At 38.5% G+C, this 22,479-nt stretch overlaps 1 protein-coding gene across 3 annotated transcripts in view; it reads right to left on the bottom strand.

The window, feature by feature from the left end:
- Window positions 1-22,479, bottom strand: part of SPTLC3 (serine palmitoyltransferase long chain base subunit 3) — a 126,508-nt gene that overhangs the window by 67,955 nt on the left and 36,074 nt on the right. For all 3 annotated transcript variants that reach the window (XM_067707470.1, XM_067707472.1, XM_067707471.1), the window contains 2 exons: window positions 9,545-9,669; window positions 6,985-7,078 (listed from right to left, as the gene is read on the bottom strand). In XM_067707470.1, coding sequence (XP_067563571.1) covers window positions 6,985-7,078; window positions 9,545-9,669 — 219 coding nt within the window. The remainder of the gene's footprint in view (window positions 1-6,984; window positions 7,079-9,544; window positions 9,670-22,479) is intronic.

The following is a 22,479-nucleotide window of genomic DNA, read 5'->3' on the forward strand; positions in this document are numbered from 1 at the left end:
GAACACCTTCATTTTACAGTTGGAAAACTGAATATAAGAAAGAGGAAAGGATTTACACAAGGTGATGCAAAAAGTCAGGGGCAGAGCTGGACGAGAGAACTCAGGTGTTCACCACCACCTCCTTCTAAGTATTTCCTAATATTTCCCATGCTGCCTTGACCTCATCACAAAACCTCACACCCAGGAGCCTGAAAGGGCACTGCAATGACACTGACTAGATGGTTTGTGTGTGTGTGTGGGGGGGGGGGCGGGGGGTTGGGATAGTGAAAGGAGGCGTTTAGGCTAAGGAACAAGATCACTTTTTACCTGACTATAACTTAAAACTTAAGTCTTCACATGGAAACAACCTAAATGTCCATTGACAGACGAATGGATAAAGAAGATATTGTGCAGCTACTAGTGTCTCCTGCGTAGAAAGAGTTCCCAAACGCGGCTGCCGCTGGTGCCTGGTCCCCAGGGAACTCCGCCTCTTCGGGGGACTCTCCAACACCAGCAGCTGTGTGGATGACAGGCTCTTGGTGATCCAGCTAGGCTTCAGGGCTGTGCCTCTGAGGTGGGAGAGCCAAGTTCAGGACATTGGTCCACCAGAGACCTCCCAGCTCCATGTAATATTGAACGGTGAAAATCGCCCAGAGATCTCCATCTCAACACCAAGACCAGCTCCACTCAATGACCAGCAAGCTACCGTGCTGGACACACTATGCCAAACAACTAGCAAGAGAGGAACACAACCACACCCATTAGCAGAGAGGCTGCCTAAAATCATAATAAGGTCACAGACACACCAAAACACACCACCAGACGTGGACCTGCCTACCAGAAAGACAACATCCAGCCTCATCCACCAGAACACAGGCACTAGTCCCCTCAACCAGGAAGCCGACACAACACACTGAACCAACCTTAGCCACTGGGGGCAGACACCAAAAACAATGGGAACTACGAATTTTCAGTCTGTGAGAAGGAGACCCCAAATACCATAAGTTAAGCAAAATGAGAAGACAAAGAAACACACAGCAGATGAAGGAGCAAGTTAAAAACCCACCAGACCAACCAAATGAAGAGGAAATAGGCAGTCTACCTGAAAAAGAATTCAGAATAATAATAGTAAACATGATCCAAAATCTTGGAAATAGAATGGAGAAAATAAAAGAAATGGTTAACAAGGAGCTAGAAGAACTAAAGAGCAAACAAAGAATCATGAAAAACACAATAAATGACATTAAAAATTCTCTAGAAGGAATCAATAGCAGAATAACTGAAGCAGAAGAATGGATAAGTAACCTGGAAGATAAAATAGTGGAAATAACTACTGCAGAGCAGAATAAAGAAAAAAGAATGAAAAGAATTGAGGACAGTCTCAGAGACCTCTGGGACAACATTAAATGCACCAACATTCGAATTACAGGGGTCCCAGAAGAAGAAGAGAAAAAGAAATGGACTGAGAAAATATTTGAAGAGATTATAGTTGAAAACTTCCCTAATATGGGTAAGGAAATAGTTAATCAAGTCCAGGAAGCACAGAGAATCCCATATAGGATAAATTCAAGGAGAAACATGCCAAGACACATGTTAATCAAACTATCAAAAATTAAATACAAAGAAAAAATATTAAAAGCAGCAAGGGAAAAACAACAAATAACATACAAGGGAATCCCCATAAAGTTAAGAGCTGATCTTTCAGCAGAAACTCTGCAAGCCAGAAGGGAGTGGCAGGACATATTTAAAGTGATGAAAGGGAGAAAACTACAACCAAGATTGCTCTATCCAACAAGGATCTCATTCAGATTTGATGGAGAAATTAAAACCTTTACAGACAAGCAAAAGCTAAGAGAACTCAGCATCACCAAACCAGCTATACAACAAATGCTAAAGGAACTTCTCTAGGCAGGAAACAAAAGAGAAGGAAAAGACCTACAATAAGAAACCCAAAACAATTAAGAAAATGGTAATAGGAACATACATATCGATAATTACCTTAAATGTAAATGGAGTAAAGGCTCCAACCAAAAGACATAGACTGGCTGAATGGATAAAAAACAAGACCCATATATATTATGTCTACAAGAAAGCCACTTCAGACCTAGAGACACATACAGACTGAAAGTGAGGGGATGGAAAAAGATATTACATGCAAATGGAAACCAAAAGAAAGCTGGAGTAGCAATTCTCATATCAGACAAAATAGACTTTAAAATAAAGACTATTACAAGAGACAAAGAAGGACACTACATAGTGATCAAGGGATCAATCCAAGAAGAAGATATAACAATTGTAAATATTTATGCACCCAACATAGGAGCACCTCAATACATAAGGCAAATGCTAACAGCCATAAAAGGGGAAATCAACAGTAACACAATCATAGTAGGGGACTTTAACACCCCACTTTCACCAATGGACAGATCATCCAAAGTGAAAATAAATAAGGAAACACAAGCTTTAAATGATACATTAAACAAGGTGGACTTAATTGATATTTATAGGACATTCCATCCAAAAACAACAGAATACACTTTCTTCTCAAGTGCTCATGGAACATTCTCCAGGATAGATCATATCTTGGGTCACAAGTCAAGCCTTAGTAAATTTAAGAAAATTGAAATTGTATCAAGTATCTTTTCTGACCACAATGCTATGAGACTAGATATCAATGACAGGAAAAAAATCTGTAAAAAATACAAACACATGGAGGCTAAACAATACACTACTTAATAGCCAAGAGATGACTGAAGAAATCAAAGAGGAAATCAAAAAATACCTGGAAACAAATGAAAATGAAAACACAACAACTCAAAACCTATGGGATGCAGTAAAGCAGTTCTAAGAGGTAAGATTATAGCAATACAATCCTACCTTAAGAAACAAGAAACATCTCAAATAAACAACCTAACCTTACACCTAAAGGAATTAGAGAAAGAAGAACAAAAAACCCCCAAAGTTAGGAGAAGGAAAGAAATCATAAAGATCAGATCAGAAATAAATAAAAAAGAAATGAAGGAAACAATAGCAAAGATCAATAAAACTAAAAGCTGGTTCTTTGAGAAGATAAACAAAATTGATAAACCATTACCACACTCATCAAGAAAAAAAAGGGAGAAGACTCAAGTCAATAGAATTAGAAATGAAAAAGGGCAAGTAACAACTGACACTGCAGAAATACAAAGGATCATGAGAGATTACTACAAGCAACTATATGCCAATAAAATGGACAGCCTGGAAGAACTGGACAATTCTTATAAAGGTTTAACCTTCCAAGACTGAACCAGGAAGAAAGAGAAAATATGAACAGACCAATCACAAGCACTGAAATTGAAACTGTGACTAAAAACCTTTCAACAAACAAAAGCCCAGGACCAGATGGCTTCACAGGTGAATTCTATCAAACATTTAGAGAAGAGCTGACACCTATCCTTCTCAAACTCTTCCAAAATATAGCAGAGGGAGGAACACTCCCAAACTCATTCTACGAGGCCACCATCACCTTGATACCAAAACCAGACAAAGATGTCACAAACAAAGAAAACTACAGACCAATATCACTGATGAACATAGATGCAAAAATCCTTAACAAAATACTAGCAAACAGAATCCAACAGCACATTAAAAAGATCATACACAATGACCAAGTGAGGTTTATCCCAGGAATGCAAGGATTCTTTCATATACACAAATCAATCAATGTGATACACCATATTAACAAATTGAAGGAGAAAACCACATGATCATCTCAATAGATGCAGAGAATGCTTTCGACAAAATTCAACACCCATTTATGATAAAAACTCTCCAGAAAGTAGGCATAGAGGGAACTTTCCTCAACATAATAAAGGCCATATATGACAAGCCCACAGCCAACATCGTCCTCAATGGTGAAAAACTGAAACCTTTTCCATTAAGATCCGGAACAAGACAAGGTTGTCCACTCTCACTACTATTATTCAACATAGTTTTGGAAGTTTTAACTACAGCAATCAGAGAAGAAAAAGAAATGAAAGGAATACAAACCAGAAAAGAAGAAGTAAAGCTGTCACTGTTTGCAGATGACATGATACTATACATAGAGAATCCTAAAGATGCCACCAGAAAACTACTAGAACTAATCAATGAATTTGGTAAAGTAGCAGAATACAAAATTAATGCACAGAAATCTCTTGCATTCCTATACACTAATGATGAAGAATCTGAAAGTGAAATTAAGAAAGCACTCCCATTTACCATTGCAACATAGAGAATAAAATACCTAGGAATAAACCTACCTAAGGAGATGAAAGACCTGTATGCAGAAAATTATAAGACATTGATGAAAGAAATTAAAGATGATACAAATAGATGGAGAGATATACCATGTTCTTGGATTGGAAGAGTCAACATTGTGAAAATCACTATACTACACAAAGCAATCTACAGATTCAATGCAATCCCTATCAAACTACCACTGGCAGTTTTCACAGAACGAGAACAAAAAATTTCACAATTTATATGGAAATACAAAAGACCCTGAATAGCCAATGCAATCTTGAGAAAGAAAAATGGAGCTGGAGGAATCAGCCTCCCTGACTTCAGACTATACTACAAAGCTACAGTAATCAAACAGTATGGTACTGGCACAAAAACAGAAAGATAGATAAATGGAACAGGATACAAAGCTCAGAGATAAACCCACACACATGTGGTCACCTTATCTTTGATAAAGGAAGTAAGAATATACAGTGGAGAAAATACAGCCTCTTCAATAAGTGGTGCTGGGAAAACTGGACAGCTACATGTATAAGAATGAAATTAGAACACTCCCTAACACCATACCCCAAAATAAACTTAAAATGGTTTAGAGACCTAAATGTAAGGATAGACACTATCAAACTCTTAGAGGAAAACATAGGCAGAACACTCTATGGCATAAATCACAGCAAGATCCTTTTTGACCCACCTCCTAGATAAATGGAAATAAAAACAAAAAGAAACAAATGGGACCTAATGAAACTTAGAAGCTTTTGCACAGCAAAGGAAGACATAAACAAGATGAAAAGACAACCCTCAGAATGGGAGAAAACATTTGCAAATGAAGCAACTGATAAAGGATTGATCTCCAAAATTTACAAGCAGCTCATGCAGCTCAATATCAAAAAAACAAACAACCCAATCCAAAAATGGGGAGAAGACCTAAATATACATTTCTCCAAAGAAGATATACAGATTTCCAACAAACACATGAAAGAATGTTCAACATCATTACTCATTAGAGAAATGCAATTCAAAACTACAATGCGATATCATCTCACGCTGGTCAGAATAGCCATCACCAAAAAATCTACAAACAATAAATGCTGGAGAAGGCTGTGGAGAAAAGGGAACCCTCATACACTGTTGGTAGGAATGTAAATTGATACAGCCACTATGGAGAACAGTATGGAGGTTCCTTAAAGAACTACAAATAGAACTACCATATGACCCAGCAATCCCACTACTGGGCATATACCCTGAGAAAACCATAATTCAAAAAGAGTCATGTTCCACAAAGATCATTGCAGCTCTATTTACAGTAGCCAGGACATGGAAGCAACCTAAGTGTCCATTAACAGTTGAATGGATAAAGAAGATGTGGCACATATATACAATGGAATATTACTCAGCCATAGAAAGAAACAAAATTGAGTTATTTGTAGTGTGGTGGATGGACCTAGAGTCTGTCCTACAGAATGAAGTAAGTCAGAAAGAGAAAAACTAATACTGTGTGCTAACACATATATATGGAATCTAAAAAAAAAAAAAAAAGTCATGAAGAACCTAGGGGCAAGACGGGAGTAAAGACGCAGACCTACTAGAGAATGGACTTGAGGACACTGAGAGGGGGAAGGGTAAGCTGGGACCAAGTGAGAGAGTGGTAGTGTATATATGGACATATAAACAGTACCAAATGTAAAATAGATAGCTAGTGGGAAGCAGTCGCATAGCACAGGGAGATCAGCTCCATGCTTTGTGACCAGCTTGACGGGTGGGAGGGTGGGAGATGCAAGAGGGAAGAGATGTGGGGATATATGTATATGTATAACTGATTCACTTTGTTATAAAGCAGAAACTAACACACCATTGTAAAGCAATTATACTCCAATAAAAGCATTAAAAAAAAAAAAAGAAGATATGGTGCATATACACAATGGAATACAACTCAGCCATAAAAAAGAATGAAATAATACCATTTGCAGCAATATGGATGCAACTAGAGATTATCATACTAAGTGAAGTAAGTCAAAGAGAGAAAGAGAAATATCATACAATATCATTTATATGTGGAATCTAAAGTATGACACAGATGAACGTATCTACAAAACAGAGACAGACTCACAGACGTAGAGAACAGACTTGTGGCCCTCCAAGGGGGAGGAGGAGTGGGGGAGGGGTGGACTGGGAGTTTGGGGTTAGTAGATGCAAACTATTATGTATAGAATGGATAAACAACAAGGTCCTACTGTACAGCACAGAGAACTACATTCAACATCCCGAGATAAACCATAATGGAAAAGAATATAAAAAAGAATGCATATATAAATGAGTTACTTTGCTATACAGCAGAAATTGTCACAACACTGTAAATCAACTGTGCTTCAATGAAAAAATAAATTAAAAAAAACTTAATTCTTTAAACTTTCTCAAGGCAGAGTTACAAAAGAGGAGGCATTATCACACTTCTGATAATTACGTGCAGTCTAAGAGCTCAGTCATGGCTTCAGAGGCCGCGTTGGAAGATCACTAATGACAGAGACACTAATGTGTTTGGGTTACACTTAGCAATCTGGGTGTTTAATGCAGTTCAACCATTTGTTCCAGGTCACCAGAGGTTAACAAGCCAGTAGTGAGTATAAACATGACTGTGTTTCATTAGCTAAGCTCCCAGGTTGAAGAGCAAGGACTAAGCCCCATCAATAATCTTTACTTTTGTCTAGAAGCAAGAGATATCTGTTGGATAAAAGCACTGATACTCACTGTTGTGTTTGAAGATCCTTATGGTTGCACCCGAGAGTCGGGCCCCAAGCACAAGAGATGCATGGTTTAACTCATCGCTTAAAATGAGGCATCCCTGGTAGAAAACAAGCACATGAAACATAGGCCAATAAATAAAATGAAGGGAAAACAACATGTGGGAACAGGAACTCACTTTAAGATCTATAACACAGATTCTCCAAAACCCTCTTTAATTTTAAAAGTCCAAGAGTTTAAACTGGTGTCTTCGTGGATAAAATCCTCTAGAGCAATTTGCTGATGGAGTTGGGGATCTGTTAAGGGTTAACACCTTTTTGAAACATTTGCATATAGTTTTCAGCAGAGGAGGTCATCCAAGATCTTGGTTAAGCACCGGGTAGAGTCTAAAGGATTGATGGTTGGCAGGAAAACTAACATGATTTTGGGTGGGTTGTGGATTTGCTGAGGCTTTTCAGTCCCATGCTGGATTATTTGGAATGGTTTCGGGGCACTCTTGCTGGTAGGCAGGGATAATTTCTGCAAAACATTTCAAGCTCTTGTTTTCTGATTCTCATTCCCTACTATGTTAACATCCATGTAGACGGAGGCATCACTGCTTTACAGTTAAAAACTTTGCATCTGGAAAAGTATGGATGGCAATTCAGTCTGAGACAAGGAGAGAAGGTCACTCTAATTTACTGCTTATATAAGTTACTGTTTGTAAAATTATTTTTCTTTATTAAGTTAAAGATTTCTAAATTATGAAATTGCTCAAATAGACTCAAAATGCAGAGACATGCAAAAAAATTAAAAATAAAGACCTTTATTTTATGGCCACCCAGAATCTTAGAGTTCTCCCTTATATTTTAGAAATCTCACACATGATACACTTTTAAGTTTTTGAGGCAAAGCCAGCAAAATTCTCACATCTCCATACCCCAGACATTGTGTGTGTATTTATAATTTTTTTTGGTGGACATTTGAGAGTTACTTGTAAACCTCATGATACCTCACCCTGAAATTCTTTAGCACGTGTCTACTAGGGAAAAGGACATTCTCCTACATGATCACAATGCAATTATCACACCTTTGAAATTAAACATTAATACAATGCTATCATCTAATATACAGTTCAAATCCAAATTTTTCCAACTGTCCTAAAAATGTCTCGATGCCTTTTACAGATATTTCCTTTCCTATTTTTTTCAATGCAGAATCCAATCAAAGATCATACACTGCATTATATTAGTTGTCTTGAGTCAGATTTTTAAAAACATAAATCTGATTATGGCGTTTGCTTACTTAAAATGAACAAACCAACTCTTCATTTTTCTCCAGGAGAATTCCCAACACTCTAGCATGATTTACACTATAAGGCTCTTTACAGTTTGGTAACTGCCTTCACCTCTGGTCTCTTCCTCATCCACTCTCCTACGTTCTAATTCTTCCAAACCTCAGTGCTTCACACAGGCTGCTCACTCTTCCTTGTCTTAAGAAAATAACTTACTTATCTAAACAGATAAGTAACAGATTCTGTTCTCATGTCACCTACTTTGCACAAGCATCTCAGCCTTTCTCGAGAAGAGTTGGGGGACAACTCTTTTGTCCTTCCCCATTTACGGGCACCCCTTTTCTGTGGTATTTATTCTGTTACTTGGTGTGTTGTTACCCCCATTAGAAACTACATGAATTTACAGGGCAAAGGTCTTGTTCATCTCTGTATACTCTGTAACTTGCCTCATATGAGAACACAGTAGATTCTCAATAAGTGACTTATTGAATGAATAAAGGGACAAGTAACACAAGAAAAACGTTTTGTTAAAATAAATGCTTAATAAGCATTTGTTATGCTGAACATGGTGACTCGGGGGCCTAAAAATTTAATTGATTTTGTAAAACTGTCACTGAAGAGGAATCTTGACTCCCATCTAGGGCTGCAATTCTATAACCAGATATCATGATGAAGAGATTTGCTGGACTCAGCTGGTACTTAGACAGGTTGGGACCTGGGACCTGGGACCCTTTGCTGCAATGCTTGTACCTGGACAAACCTCTTCATCTCCTTGTGCAACAAAATACAAAGAAACTATATGGGACTAAAATTAACTGTGTGCTTGTGCAGTTGGGGCAAATTATGGGCAAGATTCAAAAAGACCAAAAAACCCAACTGCCACTTCTGAAGAGCCGGAAGCAAAAGCAGGGTACCGCATATGCCTCTTGCACACAACACCACCAAAGCGGTGGGCAAACCTCCTAAGCCACCCCTCTGGCCTTACCCTGGGGCCTGCCCCTACCCTCACCCCATATGAGGAACTAGCTCGCCCCCCTCCTTGGGGGCGAGCTCCCCCGCTGCTGCAGCAGGGGCCCCAATAAAGCCTTGCCTGAATCTCTTGTCTGGCCTCTTATCAATTTCTATCAATTAAGGAGGCCAGGCATCCTGGTCGGTAACAGTACATGTATTCAAAAAGCTGAAGATCCAAGCCTAAGAAAAGAAACTTCTCAGTCATACATCTAACAAAGGACCTGCTCAGAGTTATGTCTTAGGATAACACAGCAGAAGACAATTATGTTAACAAATTCTCACCTTTCCAACGAGTGCAGGGATATTCATTGAGTTCGTTGCAAATCCCATTCCAAAGACCATAGCAGCTTCTACATTCAGGAACTCAGCTACAAGGTCCTCCAACTCTTTATGTTTATCCAAGGTTCCTGCTCATGAAATGATAGGATGGGTGAATCTCCTGTTCTCAACAAGTCCAAGATTGAAAACTCAAATTCCAGTGCTTACCCATTACCAAAAGACACATACAGGAGTGCACATAGCAGGTCTATTTGCCATAGGCCGAATCTAGAAACAACCCAAATAACCACACACTGTAGAATGGATCAATACATATACAGTAGAATTCAACACATCAGTGAGAAAAAACAAACTAATGTCCCACACAACAGCATGGAAAATCTCACAAATATGTGGTCGAGAGAAAAAAGTCAGACATGTATATACTCATACCGTATGAATCCATTTATATGAAATTTACAAACAGACAAAACTAACCTGTAGTGTTAGAAGTCAGGAAAGTGGTTTCTTTTGTTGAGAGCATGGAGAGAACTTTGAGATGCTCTGTTTTGTTTCTAGATCTGGGTGCTGGTTATGTGGGTATGTTTGTTTTGTGAAAATCCATTTTATACTTACGATTGGTGCACTTTTCTATATATATAATTTATAATGCAATAAAATTTATAAAAAATGCCACAGTTCCTCTTTCTTTCCACCTTACATCCCACGAATAATTAATTAAATTCTAACTCCCTCAGAGGGTTCCCGACACTCAAATGCAAACAGAGCTCATGACTTCCATACGTGCATTGAGCTATAATTTATTGAACCTTTGGAATGTGCTAGGTTTCAAAGCCCACTATTTAGGTTATCTCATTTAATTTTAAGGGCCCAATAATGCAGGTATTATTACTTTACAGATAAGAAAACTGAAGTGGGAAGAGGTCACAGATAAAGAGCAACAGAGATACTCAAGTCTAACTCCAAAGTTCATATTTTTAAGACTCTACTACCTTTAAATGCTTACTCTCTGACCCCTTCTTATAAATAATCCCTCATGCCTTACTGAGAGTAAATACTAATGCTTCCCATAGTCTTGTTTGCCATCACTCTAACTTCTAGATCTATACTGTCCAATATGGTAGGCACCAACTATATATGGTTAGTGCAATAGAGGAACTGAGTTTTAAATTTTATTTAATTTTAGTGATTTTTTTCCAATAAACACAACTTTACTGTTTTGGTAGGATTATTTCCCACTTATTTCACTTTAACCAGTGAAAATTTGGTGTCTGAATTGACATGGACTGTAAGGGTAAAATACCCATCATTTTTTGAAGAGAGAACAAAAACAATAAAAATAATACAGTATAGTTCATTAATATTTCACTTATTGATTACATGGTTAAATGACAATACTTGGGATATATTGGATCACATAAAATGTATTATGACATTGTTTACCTGATTTTTTAAAACTTTTTAAAATGTGGCTACTAGAAAACTTTAAATTCCACGTGTCTTGCATTATATTTTTATTGGTCTAGATGATACACTTAACAGAATAGAAAAAATGTATAGGTGGACAGGAATTTGTATCCATCCATATGCAGATTTAACTCAGATTTAAGTTAGAGGAATGTTGTTGGCATATTCAGGACTATTATAAACAAGCTTCTATTAATCTAAAGATTAACATATATTACTACAAAGCGGGATATCAGAATTTTATTTCAATTGGTAAATTAGCTTGCTTATTGAGCTCAGATGGTGAGGAGTTGAACTTTAGAAGGCATTGTATGGTGAGTTGAAGTTTTATTTTGCATTTAACATAAAACAGAACATGAGATAGCCCATCTTTGCCCTTCCCCTCTTCTCACGCTGCTGGCTGGTGGCCTTTTTATCAAATCAGAATTCATTTATGCTCCAAACTGTCAGAAAACATAGTAAAACAAACATTCTAGCAGAGTCAATTGTATTCAAGATTGGGTGGGGAATAGTTAGAAATTTAAATTGTAATTTAAAACTTTATTATCCAAGATACACTATAGTGTGAAAAGAGAAACTGAAATTTAAAGATAAAACGTGGGCACATAATCTTTTGTCAGATTTGTTTTTACCCAGTAGAGACTGCATTCCAAAGGGAACACCTCCAAGAACAGGTAATGAAAAGTCCACCGGCCTGGCCGTGAGGAGAGCTGGTTCTGACCGAAGCTCTTCCACTAAACAGCTGGGTGGCCTCTGGCTGCCCCTTCCGGCAATTTCTGCAGAGACTGGGAGAGGTGCTGTTTTAGGCATCTTTGACCTTGGGAGTGGTCTTTCCTCCACCTAGAATGGTCTTTTGGCAGCTCCTAGTCACTCTTTGAGATCCACCTAACATGGCCTCTTTCCTCAGATGCAGTCTCAGCTTCCCCAGGCAAACTCGGTCATTTTCTCCTCTGAGGTCGCATGAGCCTCATTACATAATGATTACAGCACTTAGTAAGTTTCATTGGGGATGTTCATGGGGCCATCTTCTTTATTACAGAAAGAGCCCTTGGAGTGCAGATACTGGGTGTGCAGATACGGGCACTCCTATTGCAGTACTGACACGTAGTAGGTGCTTGCAACTCCTATTGCAGTACTGACATGTAGTAGGTGCTTGCTGAGTTGCATTCTGTCTTTTGATGGAGAAGGAGGCCAAGACTGAGGCTAGAGGAGGGGATGGCACAGGGAAAAAGGTCAAGAAGTCATGCGATGCCAGGGCAACAAGGCGACCAGGCAGTGAGCACCAGCTTGGAAACACCGATACCTGAAGAAGGTCTCCAGCAAGGATAGAGGGTGCCCAAACTTTGTTAACTTGGTAACTTTCCCCATGAGGCTTTCCTGCTCAGATGTCAGGGGACAACTGTATCCTGGCCCAGTCACCCAGAAGTGCATGAGTAGACGTTCACGATGAATCTGCATGATGTCTTCCTCCACCTACATCTTCCCCAAATCTGCCATTCCAAGGCCTTATCTATGACAGTTACATCACTAAAAGTCCTTAGGATAATACAGGATGTCTTGTAAAGGATTAAACAGCCAACCAACTAATTAGACATGGGTGTGTCTAAGAGCAGCCTGAGGAATCCCCCTCTACGAGGTCTCTTTCATTATCTTGACTTAAAGAGAGGGAGAAGGTGGGGGAAAGCAGGTGACCAGATTAGGTCTCCAGAAACCAGCCTTCTTCTGGATTTCCAGTGGTCAGGTGGTTAGTAAAGTAATTTTCAAATATATCAGTTTCTACAAATGGATGTCTCACAGCTGGGTTACGAGTTGTCAGTTGTTTTGCATCTAGGGGCTTACCTTCAATTTGTAGAAAAGAATAGTTCCCACTCCCAAACCCCATGATCATGGAGTTTCTCTGTTTAGTGTTCATAGCTCAGATTTCATCAACAGATATGAGAGATTCCCAGGATGGCTGGATATTTTCTACTCTAAGAAGCCATGCCTTGCAACGTTAGACTGGGCTGGTCTGGGATGGGGTGGGGTTTTTAAGGAAGAATAGATAATATGTCTCTTTCATATTAATGGACTGCTGCTTTCTGCCTCCTGTTCCTCAAATTCAAGAAATAAAAATGTAGGAATTAACACAACATTGTAAATCAACTATACTTCAATAAAAAATGTCAAAACTGAAAAAATATGTATAATTGAATCACTTTGTTGTACAGCAGAAATTAACACAACGTTGTAAATCAACTATACTTCAATAAAAAATATTAAAACTGAAGAAAAAAGAAATGAAAATGTAGAAGGACCTTGGGGAAACAAAACTGTCACTAGAAACTTAACTAGCTTGTTTCCACCAGCATTCAAGCCATACTCTGATTGAATGGAGATGCCTGAGTCCTGTCAAGTTTGCCCTTGGTGGTCTGAGTACTTGAGGACTTCTAGAAATCATATTCAACATTTTGTTGCTGACATATAACTGTGGGCCTTTTTTTTAAATCTCAAGAAAGCAGAGCTATAGTTCTAACTGAAGGTACAAATATATCCACAATAATCTTTATTTCTCTGTGACTTTTGTTTTTTCTTTAGTCTCTGAAAGTCACATATAGGCTGGTGAGAATGGATCTCCGAATTTCAGTGTTGTGCATATATTGACACTTGTTCTTATCCTGAAGGTTTATTTATCCAGTGGATACTGAAAATCTGCTTTGTGAATAAAAGAATAAATACAAGCTGGGTGTATCCTCTTGCCAGATCTCTCAGCAGTATTTTCACATGCCAAGCACAGGGTATGCCACCATCAGTCAAATCAATAAAAATCAGACTCAGGAAAAAGTAGCAATATTATGTTTATGAACTCTACATTTCAGCTGATTTTTTACTGATATCGGCCTTCATATTGACACTGATTAATAGTAAAGGGTGTAGGTATTATTAACAAGCCTGTTTCACAACCACCTATTCTTCCTGTGTAGCACATGTGAAGACTAATTTCCAAACTGTAACAGTAGTCTCTTTTCATCCAGAATATCCTGTTTGTTGATAGTTGCTTAGATGTGACCTAGGAGTAGGTGGTCATTTATTGTGGCAACATGCCAGCCATTTCATCTGGCTGTTCCTACTGTGCTATGGCTCTCAGCCCACTTCTGAGCCACTTTGCTTGAACTGGTGATTCCTGCATTAAAATCAGCATCAACCCTTCTGCCTAAAGGAGTCCACCTTTCAGCTCTTCACCCAAAAGCACTTAGAATACCCTGTTCTTCTGCTTATTCCGCTTGTGTACAGTCTGGTAGGGGTTACAGAGCTACTAAGCCTCTTGAGTACCTTTGTTTTCCTGTGAAACATTCAGAGAAAAGTCTTGAAGCCAGATGGGTTGTCTGAAATGGGTCTAGAACACACTGTCACGCTGAGCAGAGGCCACCAGTGCTGGGTCAAGAGACCACCCATCCTGATGAAGTTCAGTAAAACAGCAGAAACAATTTTTATCTGCCCAACTTCCCAGGCCTTTATTTTTAGCAAACCACTTGCCATCTCTTGGCAGGTTAAAACGTTAATAGATAATTAGAATCCGATGCAAACAAAAACCTTGAGGCGTGGATATGTAATTATGATGAGCTTTCCTCTCACAAATCATCTTGATAAGAGAAGAATTTTTAAGTGGACCAAATGATGACCTCTACCTCACCTCTGACCACATACTCAATAGAGTCATGTTTCACCTTTCTTTTTTTTCTTTAACATTTTGTTTTGATGTAATTTTTGACCTACTAAAAAGTTGCAAGAACAGTACCAAGAATCCCCAAATACTTTTCATCCAGATTCCCCATATGTTATCATTTTAGTACATTTCATTAAATATCATTCTCTCTCTATGTGTGTGTATATATATATATGCACACACGTGTGTATATAATTATATATAATATATACAATTATATGAAATTTTTTGCTGAACTATTTAATAAATTACGATCATAATGCCCCCTCTTCTCTTAAATATTTCACTCTGTATTTCCTAAAAACAGGGCACTCTCTTATGTAACGCCAGTACTATTATCATCGATATAATACTATTATCTACTGTACTACTGCACAGAGCTAATTCACCTTTGATTCTCTCACTTTAAAAACCCAACTCTGGGGCTTCCCTGGTGGCACAGTGGTTGAGAATCTGCCTGCTAATGCAGGGGACACGGGTTCGAACCCTGGTCTGGGAAGATTCCACGTGCCGCAGAGCAACTAGGCCCGTGAGCCACAACTACTGAGCCTGCGCGTCTGGAGCCTGTGCTCCGCAGCAAGAGAGGCTGCGATAGTGAGAGGCCCGCGCACCGCGATGAAGAGTGGCCCCTGCTTGCCACAACTAGAGAAAGCCCTCGCACAGAAACAAAGACCCAATACAGCCAAAAATTAAAAAAAAAAAAAAAGAAAAAAAAAAGTAACGAATGTTCAAGTACAAAAAACCCACCTCTGGAAACAAAGATAGATGAAGGAGGGGGAATGAAGCAACTTATAATGAGGGTCCACTTATGTATATGGTTATTTAATCATTACACCTCCACACTCTCTATAAAATAGTCATCCTGGTCCTTATCAGTGAGGAAATAGATGCAGAAGTGATGCCACTTACCCAAAGGAGATAGAGCTAATAAGTGCAGACCACCTACTTAGCAACGTGACAACCTACCCTGCTGAAACATTTCAAGCTTTATCTCAATTAATTGTCATACAAATTTTTGAAGTTGGTACTGCTGTTATCTCCTTTTATAGATAAGTACACCAAAGCCTGAGAGTTTAGTTCACTTGCCCAAGGTCATGCAGTTAGTAAGTCTAGAGCCAAGGTTCAGATTCAGCATGTGTGACTCTAGAGAGATAACTCTTTCCCTTCCTCAGAACACTCTTCTAGGTTGTTTTTTTTTTGGCTGCGTTGGGTCTTCATTGCTGCAAGCTTCTCTAGTTGCGGCGAGCTGGGGCTACTCTTTGTTGTGGGGCGCAGGCTTCTCATTGCGGTGGCTTCTCTTGTTGTGGAGCGTTGGCTCTAGGGTACATGGGCCTCAGTTATTGGGCCGCGCCGGCTCAGTGGTTGTGGCTTGTGGGCTCTAGAGCGCAGACTCAGTAGTTGTGGTGCACGGGCTTTGTTGCTCCACGGCATGTGGTATCTTCCCTGACCGGGGATCGAACCCGTGTCTCCTGCATTGGCAGGCAGATTCTTAACCACTGCGCCACGAGGGAAGTCCCCCACTCTTTCGGTTTTACCCGAATCTGCGTTTTCTGAATTACAACTCTTAACACACAAAATAAAGCTCTTTGTTCTTGGCAGCCTTGAAACTAATTATTGTTTGATATTACCAGTGGTTAAAGGATATACACAGGTACTGATGTCTATGAAAGTTAATCTATATCCTTAGTATATTTGGATGTAACAGGATTTTTAGTCTAAATTTAGTAAAGGAGGGCTTCCCGTGTCGCAGTGGTTGAGAGTCCGCCTGCCGATGCAGGGGACACGGGTTTGTGCCCGGGAGGATCTCACGTGCCGCGGAGCGGCTGGACCCGTGACCCATGGCCGCTGAGCCTGTGCGTCCGGAGCCTGTGCTCCGCAAAGGGAGAGACCACAACAGCGAGAGGCCCGCGTACCGCAAAAAAAAAAAAAGAATCTCTAGTCTTCATGTATCTTATGGTGTTTTTCTACGTGAAGGGAAGTGGTAGATGATCTACGTATTCTGGAAGTCTGTGAGTTTCAACTTTTTTCGATCATCCCAGGTGTTACCCTGCTGGCAAGTATTATACTTATGTAAAATCACTGGCATATCTTGTTAAGTTGTTGTGTTTGCTTGGCCTTGTTGAACCTACAGGGCCAAATTCTTCACTTGCAGAAATATCTCTGCTAGTTGAAATTTGGCTGTGCTGTAATTTCTATCACTCTCAAGAGAAGGGCAATTACCTTGTCAGAATTATAACAGGTATCAGGAAATTGCCAAAAGGCTTTCAGAAACCAAGATACACTTTCATTTTCCTCCTCCCAAACTATTCCCCTGAGGGTCCACCTTCCTTTACAAATATTCTTAAAGGAAAATAAAAAGTCTTGAGAGAAATGCAATGAAATCTCATTGATCAGAATTTACAACAATTTAGTCTGAAAGGAGCTGGCACTGTCTATGAATAAAGGTTTTGCTGTGTAAATTAAGAAGGTAATACTAATTGAGATGGAGACCTTTATAGCCTATTTAACTGAATCCACTGCTTTAAAGCATATTTATAGCATTGATTTGCATAAAATCCTGTTAATTAAAATTGCTTTTTTTTAAAAAAGGAAGCAAGATCTCTACTTGGTAGGAATTTCTTAGAAACTGCGATTTCCATAGGAATTTGAAGCTGATATTTATTTGAAATATGTTTTAAGTTACACATTTTGCAAATTGAGGCTGACCCCTTCTTCAATATTTAGGTCAGCAAGGTTGCACATTCCTGGAATCTAGGTACAAAGGTTTGAGAAAGAAACCCAAGAAGAGTCTAAGTACTCTGAATGAAACAGTAGCAGAGAACTTGTCATGTAGAGAAAGAGGGAGACACACTGTCTAACGGCTAAGAACAATGTTCTCAAACTGAGAAATAGCAATTTCAGGAAATTTGTATATAACTAACGTGAAAATCACATCCGAAACCTGAGAATGGAAAATAATATCCTATTATATCCAGTTTCATTGATTCCTAAGTGTGTTCTTTCTGACGTTTTTAAGATGAAAATATTTCAAGCCTACTTCTTGAAATTGCAACTATAATTTGAAAGAAGGTTCTCAACTAGGCAGTTTTTAGGTAGACGTACTAATCAGGTTTTCCTGATGTGATGATTCAAGCACAAGGCTTTCCTTCTCAAAGGAAAAAAGTCTCCACGTAGAAATGATCTTTCATTGGCACAGAATTAGTCTTCTGGCGTCCCATGAGTTTGTTTTCTTAGAAGTGAACTTCTGACTAACAGTTGCTAGGTGAAACTCTGGCAGCACTTATAGAGCACATAGATTTAGATAATGTACTGTTACTAGACATCCACTTTTAACCATCCAGTGCTTAGGGGAAGAAAGACCAAGAAGCTACACTTCCTTGTTGACCAAAAGCAGAGAAGAGGGGAGAAAGTGAAGGAAGAAATTTCTACATATTGAGGTATAGAGAAATCATTCTGGCTTATACATGATTTAACAAACTTTATGCTACCTAGAACAATCTGTCTCTGGCCTGTCAAACATGCATTGTACATCTGATTTAACCATTTAGAAAAAGAATGCATTAAAAAAAAAATGGAGTAACTGTAGTTCAGGCATCTAAAATGGAGCCAGGCAGCTATTGTGGATGTGGTTTCAGACGTGTTCCCGCATCACTGAGACTTGAATTTTCTGAACTTTATCAAACTCAAGGACACCACCAACCATCCTGAAAACAATATCAGCTAAGAGCTGCCAGCTGCAAACTTATGGTCTCACGGTCTGCCCTTGTAACTACGCAACCATTTCAGACCTCAATCAATCCTTACTTAAAAACACCCTTACCTCTTGCCAGTTCTAGTTATAATTCTTGATAAAAAACTCATGTAACTAACTGGAACCTTGCAGTTTTTGCTTTTATAAGCCTCCCACATTTCATAGTCTGGAGGGATACAATTCTAGTGCTTCTTGAATTTGTGTCTCCCAGGCTGGCTATAGTCCTCAGTTGGGCTGGAATAAAACTCTTTTCTATTCCTGCTATTAGATTGTTTATTGATTCTTTCCATCAACAAAGAGAAACAAAAGCTTCTCTCTAGTTTGCCTGAGTTTATCCTTTCCTAAATTTAGAAATCTGGACCAGCAATGTGTGTCAGAATAGACTCAGAGATAAAAATCAAATTGCTTCACTGATTTCTGGATGTATCTTACCTACTTTCCAGTTTTTATTTATAAGCTCCATCCCCCAGGTATATGTGGTATTCATTCCACACAAGGTGAAAGACCATTGCATTTTGGAAAATCTTTGAAAATTGGGTCAAGAAAGTCAGCCATGCTAGATAGCTTCCAGTGGTTCCCAAAGTGTGGTCCCCAGAGCAGCAGCATCAATATCATCTTGGAATTTGTTAGAAATGCAAAATCTCGGGTCCTATTCCAGACTGACTGACTGCATCAGGAACTCTGTAGGTGGGCCCAACAATCTGTGTTTTTCCAAGCCCTGCAGGTGATTCTAATGTGAGCTAAAGTTTGAAGACCACTGGTTGAAGGTAAAAAATCCACATAATCTGCAGCAGAAACCCTCCAGTACACTGAAAAAATCTGGTCAGTCTGATTCAGTGATAATGTCTTAGAAGTACTATAACGATTTTCATAAGACTGTGCCCTCATCCTAGGCTCCTGGTGACTTTTAAGGAAATAATTAAACCAAAAAATGTCAGGTCATTGTGGAAAAAATAGAAAATACTACACAATAAAATATAACCATCTTTATCAATACAGATATTCATGTAAAATATATTTTAAAAAGTGGACTCATAATATACATACTGCTCTTGTTTTAGTCTCTTAACAATGTATTTTCTTTTTTTATTGAAGTATAGTTGATTTACAATGTTGTGTTAATTTCTGCTGTACAGCAAAATGATTCAGTTATACATATATATACATTCTTTTTCATATTCTTTTCCATTATGGTTTATCACAGGCTATTGAATATAGTTCCCTGTGCTATACAGTAAGACCCTATTGTTTATCCATTCTATATATAATAGTTTGCATCTGCTAATCCCAAACTCCTGCTCCTTCCCTCCCCCACCTCCCCTCCCCCTTGGCAACCACAAGTCTGTTCTCTATGTCTGTGAGTCTGTTTTTGTTTCGTATATAAGTTCATTAACAATGTATTTTCCATTTTACAGAAGAGAAAATTGAAGACTAGGAAGGTGTATATAATAGTTTATCTCAGGCCCTAGCTAGTTAAAAGTAAGGACTAGGATTTGAATCCCAGCAGCCTCATCCCAGAGCCTTTGCTCTAAATCATGGTGCTGAGCAACTACATTATAACTTTGTATGGCTAAATAATATTATGTTAAACAGATCTACCAAGTATATTCAATCACTTTCCTTGCTGGAAATGCCTCATTTCCCCAATTTTTCTATTATCAAATACAATGCAATGATTATTCTCGATCATACATCATTGAATACTTACTCAAAATTTTCAAAGCAAAATTTCTCAAAATGGAATTGCTGAGTTAAATGGCTTGCAGTTGATACATTTTCAAATTGCCCTGCAATTTACTCTGTCAATAGTATATAAGGGTGCCCTTTTCTTCACTCCTTTGAAACTTTGGGATATTATTTTGCCAATTAGGTGAAAATGGTAACTCTGTGTCTTAATAATTTTTTGATTATTTAAGGGGCAGAGTATTTTCCACAAGCTCATTGCCCATTTATATTTATTTATTTTCCTTAATTGATCATTTATGTACTGGATCTACTTTTAAAAGTAAAACTTTCATTTAAACTAGAACATACATAGAAAATGGGAAACAAATTGTACATATGGAGCTCTATGAAGTTTCATACAGTGAACTCACATAACTGTATCAAGGTTAAAAAAAAACAATAGGAACAGCTTTGCCCTCTTTGGTCACCATCCACCTCCCCCAAAGGTAACGTATGCATTCTAAACAGGGGTGATATTGCTTTCAAAGAGGTGAAAATTGGTTTTTGGAGGGGGAATATCTTACTCTATTTATGTGTAAAGCAGAGATATCCATGTACTACATAAACAAATATATAGTGTATCTGTGGTATTCAATTGTCATGAGAGGAAGTGATAATGAAAAAAAAAAGGTTGAGGGACATCACACTATCCTACTCTGTAGTTTTGCCTGTTTTGAACTTTGTCAAAATCTTGGCCCACTTCTTAAACTGGGATGTTCTTTTCCTTTTGATTTGTAAGCGTCTTTACACGTTAAGAATATTAACATTTTGTTAAATATATGTGAATAATTTTTTCTAATTTTGTTCTTTGACTTTTAACTTTGTTGACATTGTTGTTGGCTTTTGTTTTTTTGTTTGTTTTGTTTTGTACAGCAGTTTAAATTTTTCATTTTGTTGGATCTTTTCCCTCCATGTTTCTGGGAGAGCTTTCTCTGGTTCCCTGGAGTGTGAGTACACAGTAGACTACTGTCTGAATCAGGCTTGTGAAATCTGAAGGGCAAACAGCTGTGGCTACTGGTTGGGTTGGGAACAAGCTGTCTCTCCTAACAGGGAGAGTGCCTGTTTTCCATGGACCTGAGTGGCCTGTGTTGCAAGGAGTGAGCCTGAGCATCATTTAAAATGCATCCCTGCCATGTAAGAGGGCATCTTGCCAGGTGACGTGAGTTTTGCTGGAAAGACTGGAGGTCATTATGGGTTGTAGAATGGAGGGGTGATCAGAAGTGACAAGCTAGAGAAGAGGCTGCTGTGGTCTGAATGTTTGTGTCCCCCCAAAATTCATATATTGAAAACCTAATGTCCTAAATGATGGCATTTGGAGGTGGGGTTTTGGGGAGGTGATTAGGTCTTGAGGATGGAGCCCTCATAAATAGGATTAGTGCCCTTACAAAAGAGGCCCAAAGAGCTAGCCCACCCCTTCTGCCATGTGAGGACACATACAAGGAGAAGTCTGTAACACAGAAGAGGCCCTGCTTGACCATGCTAGCTCCCTGATCTTGGACTTTCAGCCTCCAGAAAGGTGAGGAATACACTTCTGTTGTTTATAAGCCACTCAGTCTGTGGTATTTTGTTATATCAGCCCAAATGGACTAAGACACAAGCATTGCTCACATAAAGGGAGATGTAGTCTGATATTTCTAGGAGGGTCTTTACCAAGGAACACACACAAGTGCATCTTGTATTTGAATTGTCTGAGTAGTTTTATTCTGTTCATTTGTTCATTCATTCATCCATTTAGTCATTCACTCAGTTTCAATTTTATTTATATAGTTATTTCTGGTGGTGATTGCTTTTGTTTTTGCATTGCAATTGCAAATGCATTTGCAATTTACCTAAGTGTAACTTACCTAGATACAATGCGTGAGATAGGAATCTGGCTTATTTCCTTATATGATCAGCCAGTTATCACAAAACTAATTGTGATATAATTGATCCTCTTCTAGTTGATTTGAAATGTTGTTCTTTTTATATACAGATGAGTGGACCAAACTGTCTCTAGACTTTTGGTTGAGACCTCCCACCACCCACCTTGTCTATTAATGTCACTGGATTGTGTTCAATTTACATATTCATTTTAAGGAAGATTTAATCGAATTGTAATACTGAGCTATTCCCTTCTAGGATATTGGTGTCTCTCTCTGTTTCTTTCAAGTATTATTTTAGGTCTTTTATAAAAATCTTAGTTTTCTTCAAATAGGTTCTAAACATTTTGTAATGAGGTGGATGGACCTAGAGTCTGTCATACAGAGTGAAGTAAGTCAGAAAGAGAAAGACAAATACCATATGCTAACACAT

The sequence above is a fragment of the Pseudorca crassidens genome, chromosome 15 (genome assembly GCF_039906515.1).
Source record: "Pseudorca crassidens isolate mPseCra1 chromosome 15, mPseCra1.hap1, whole genome shotgun sequence".
NCBI lineage: Eukaryota > Metazoa > Chordata > Mammalia > Artiodactyla > Delphinidae > Pseudorca > Pseudorca crassidens.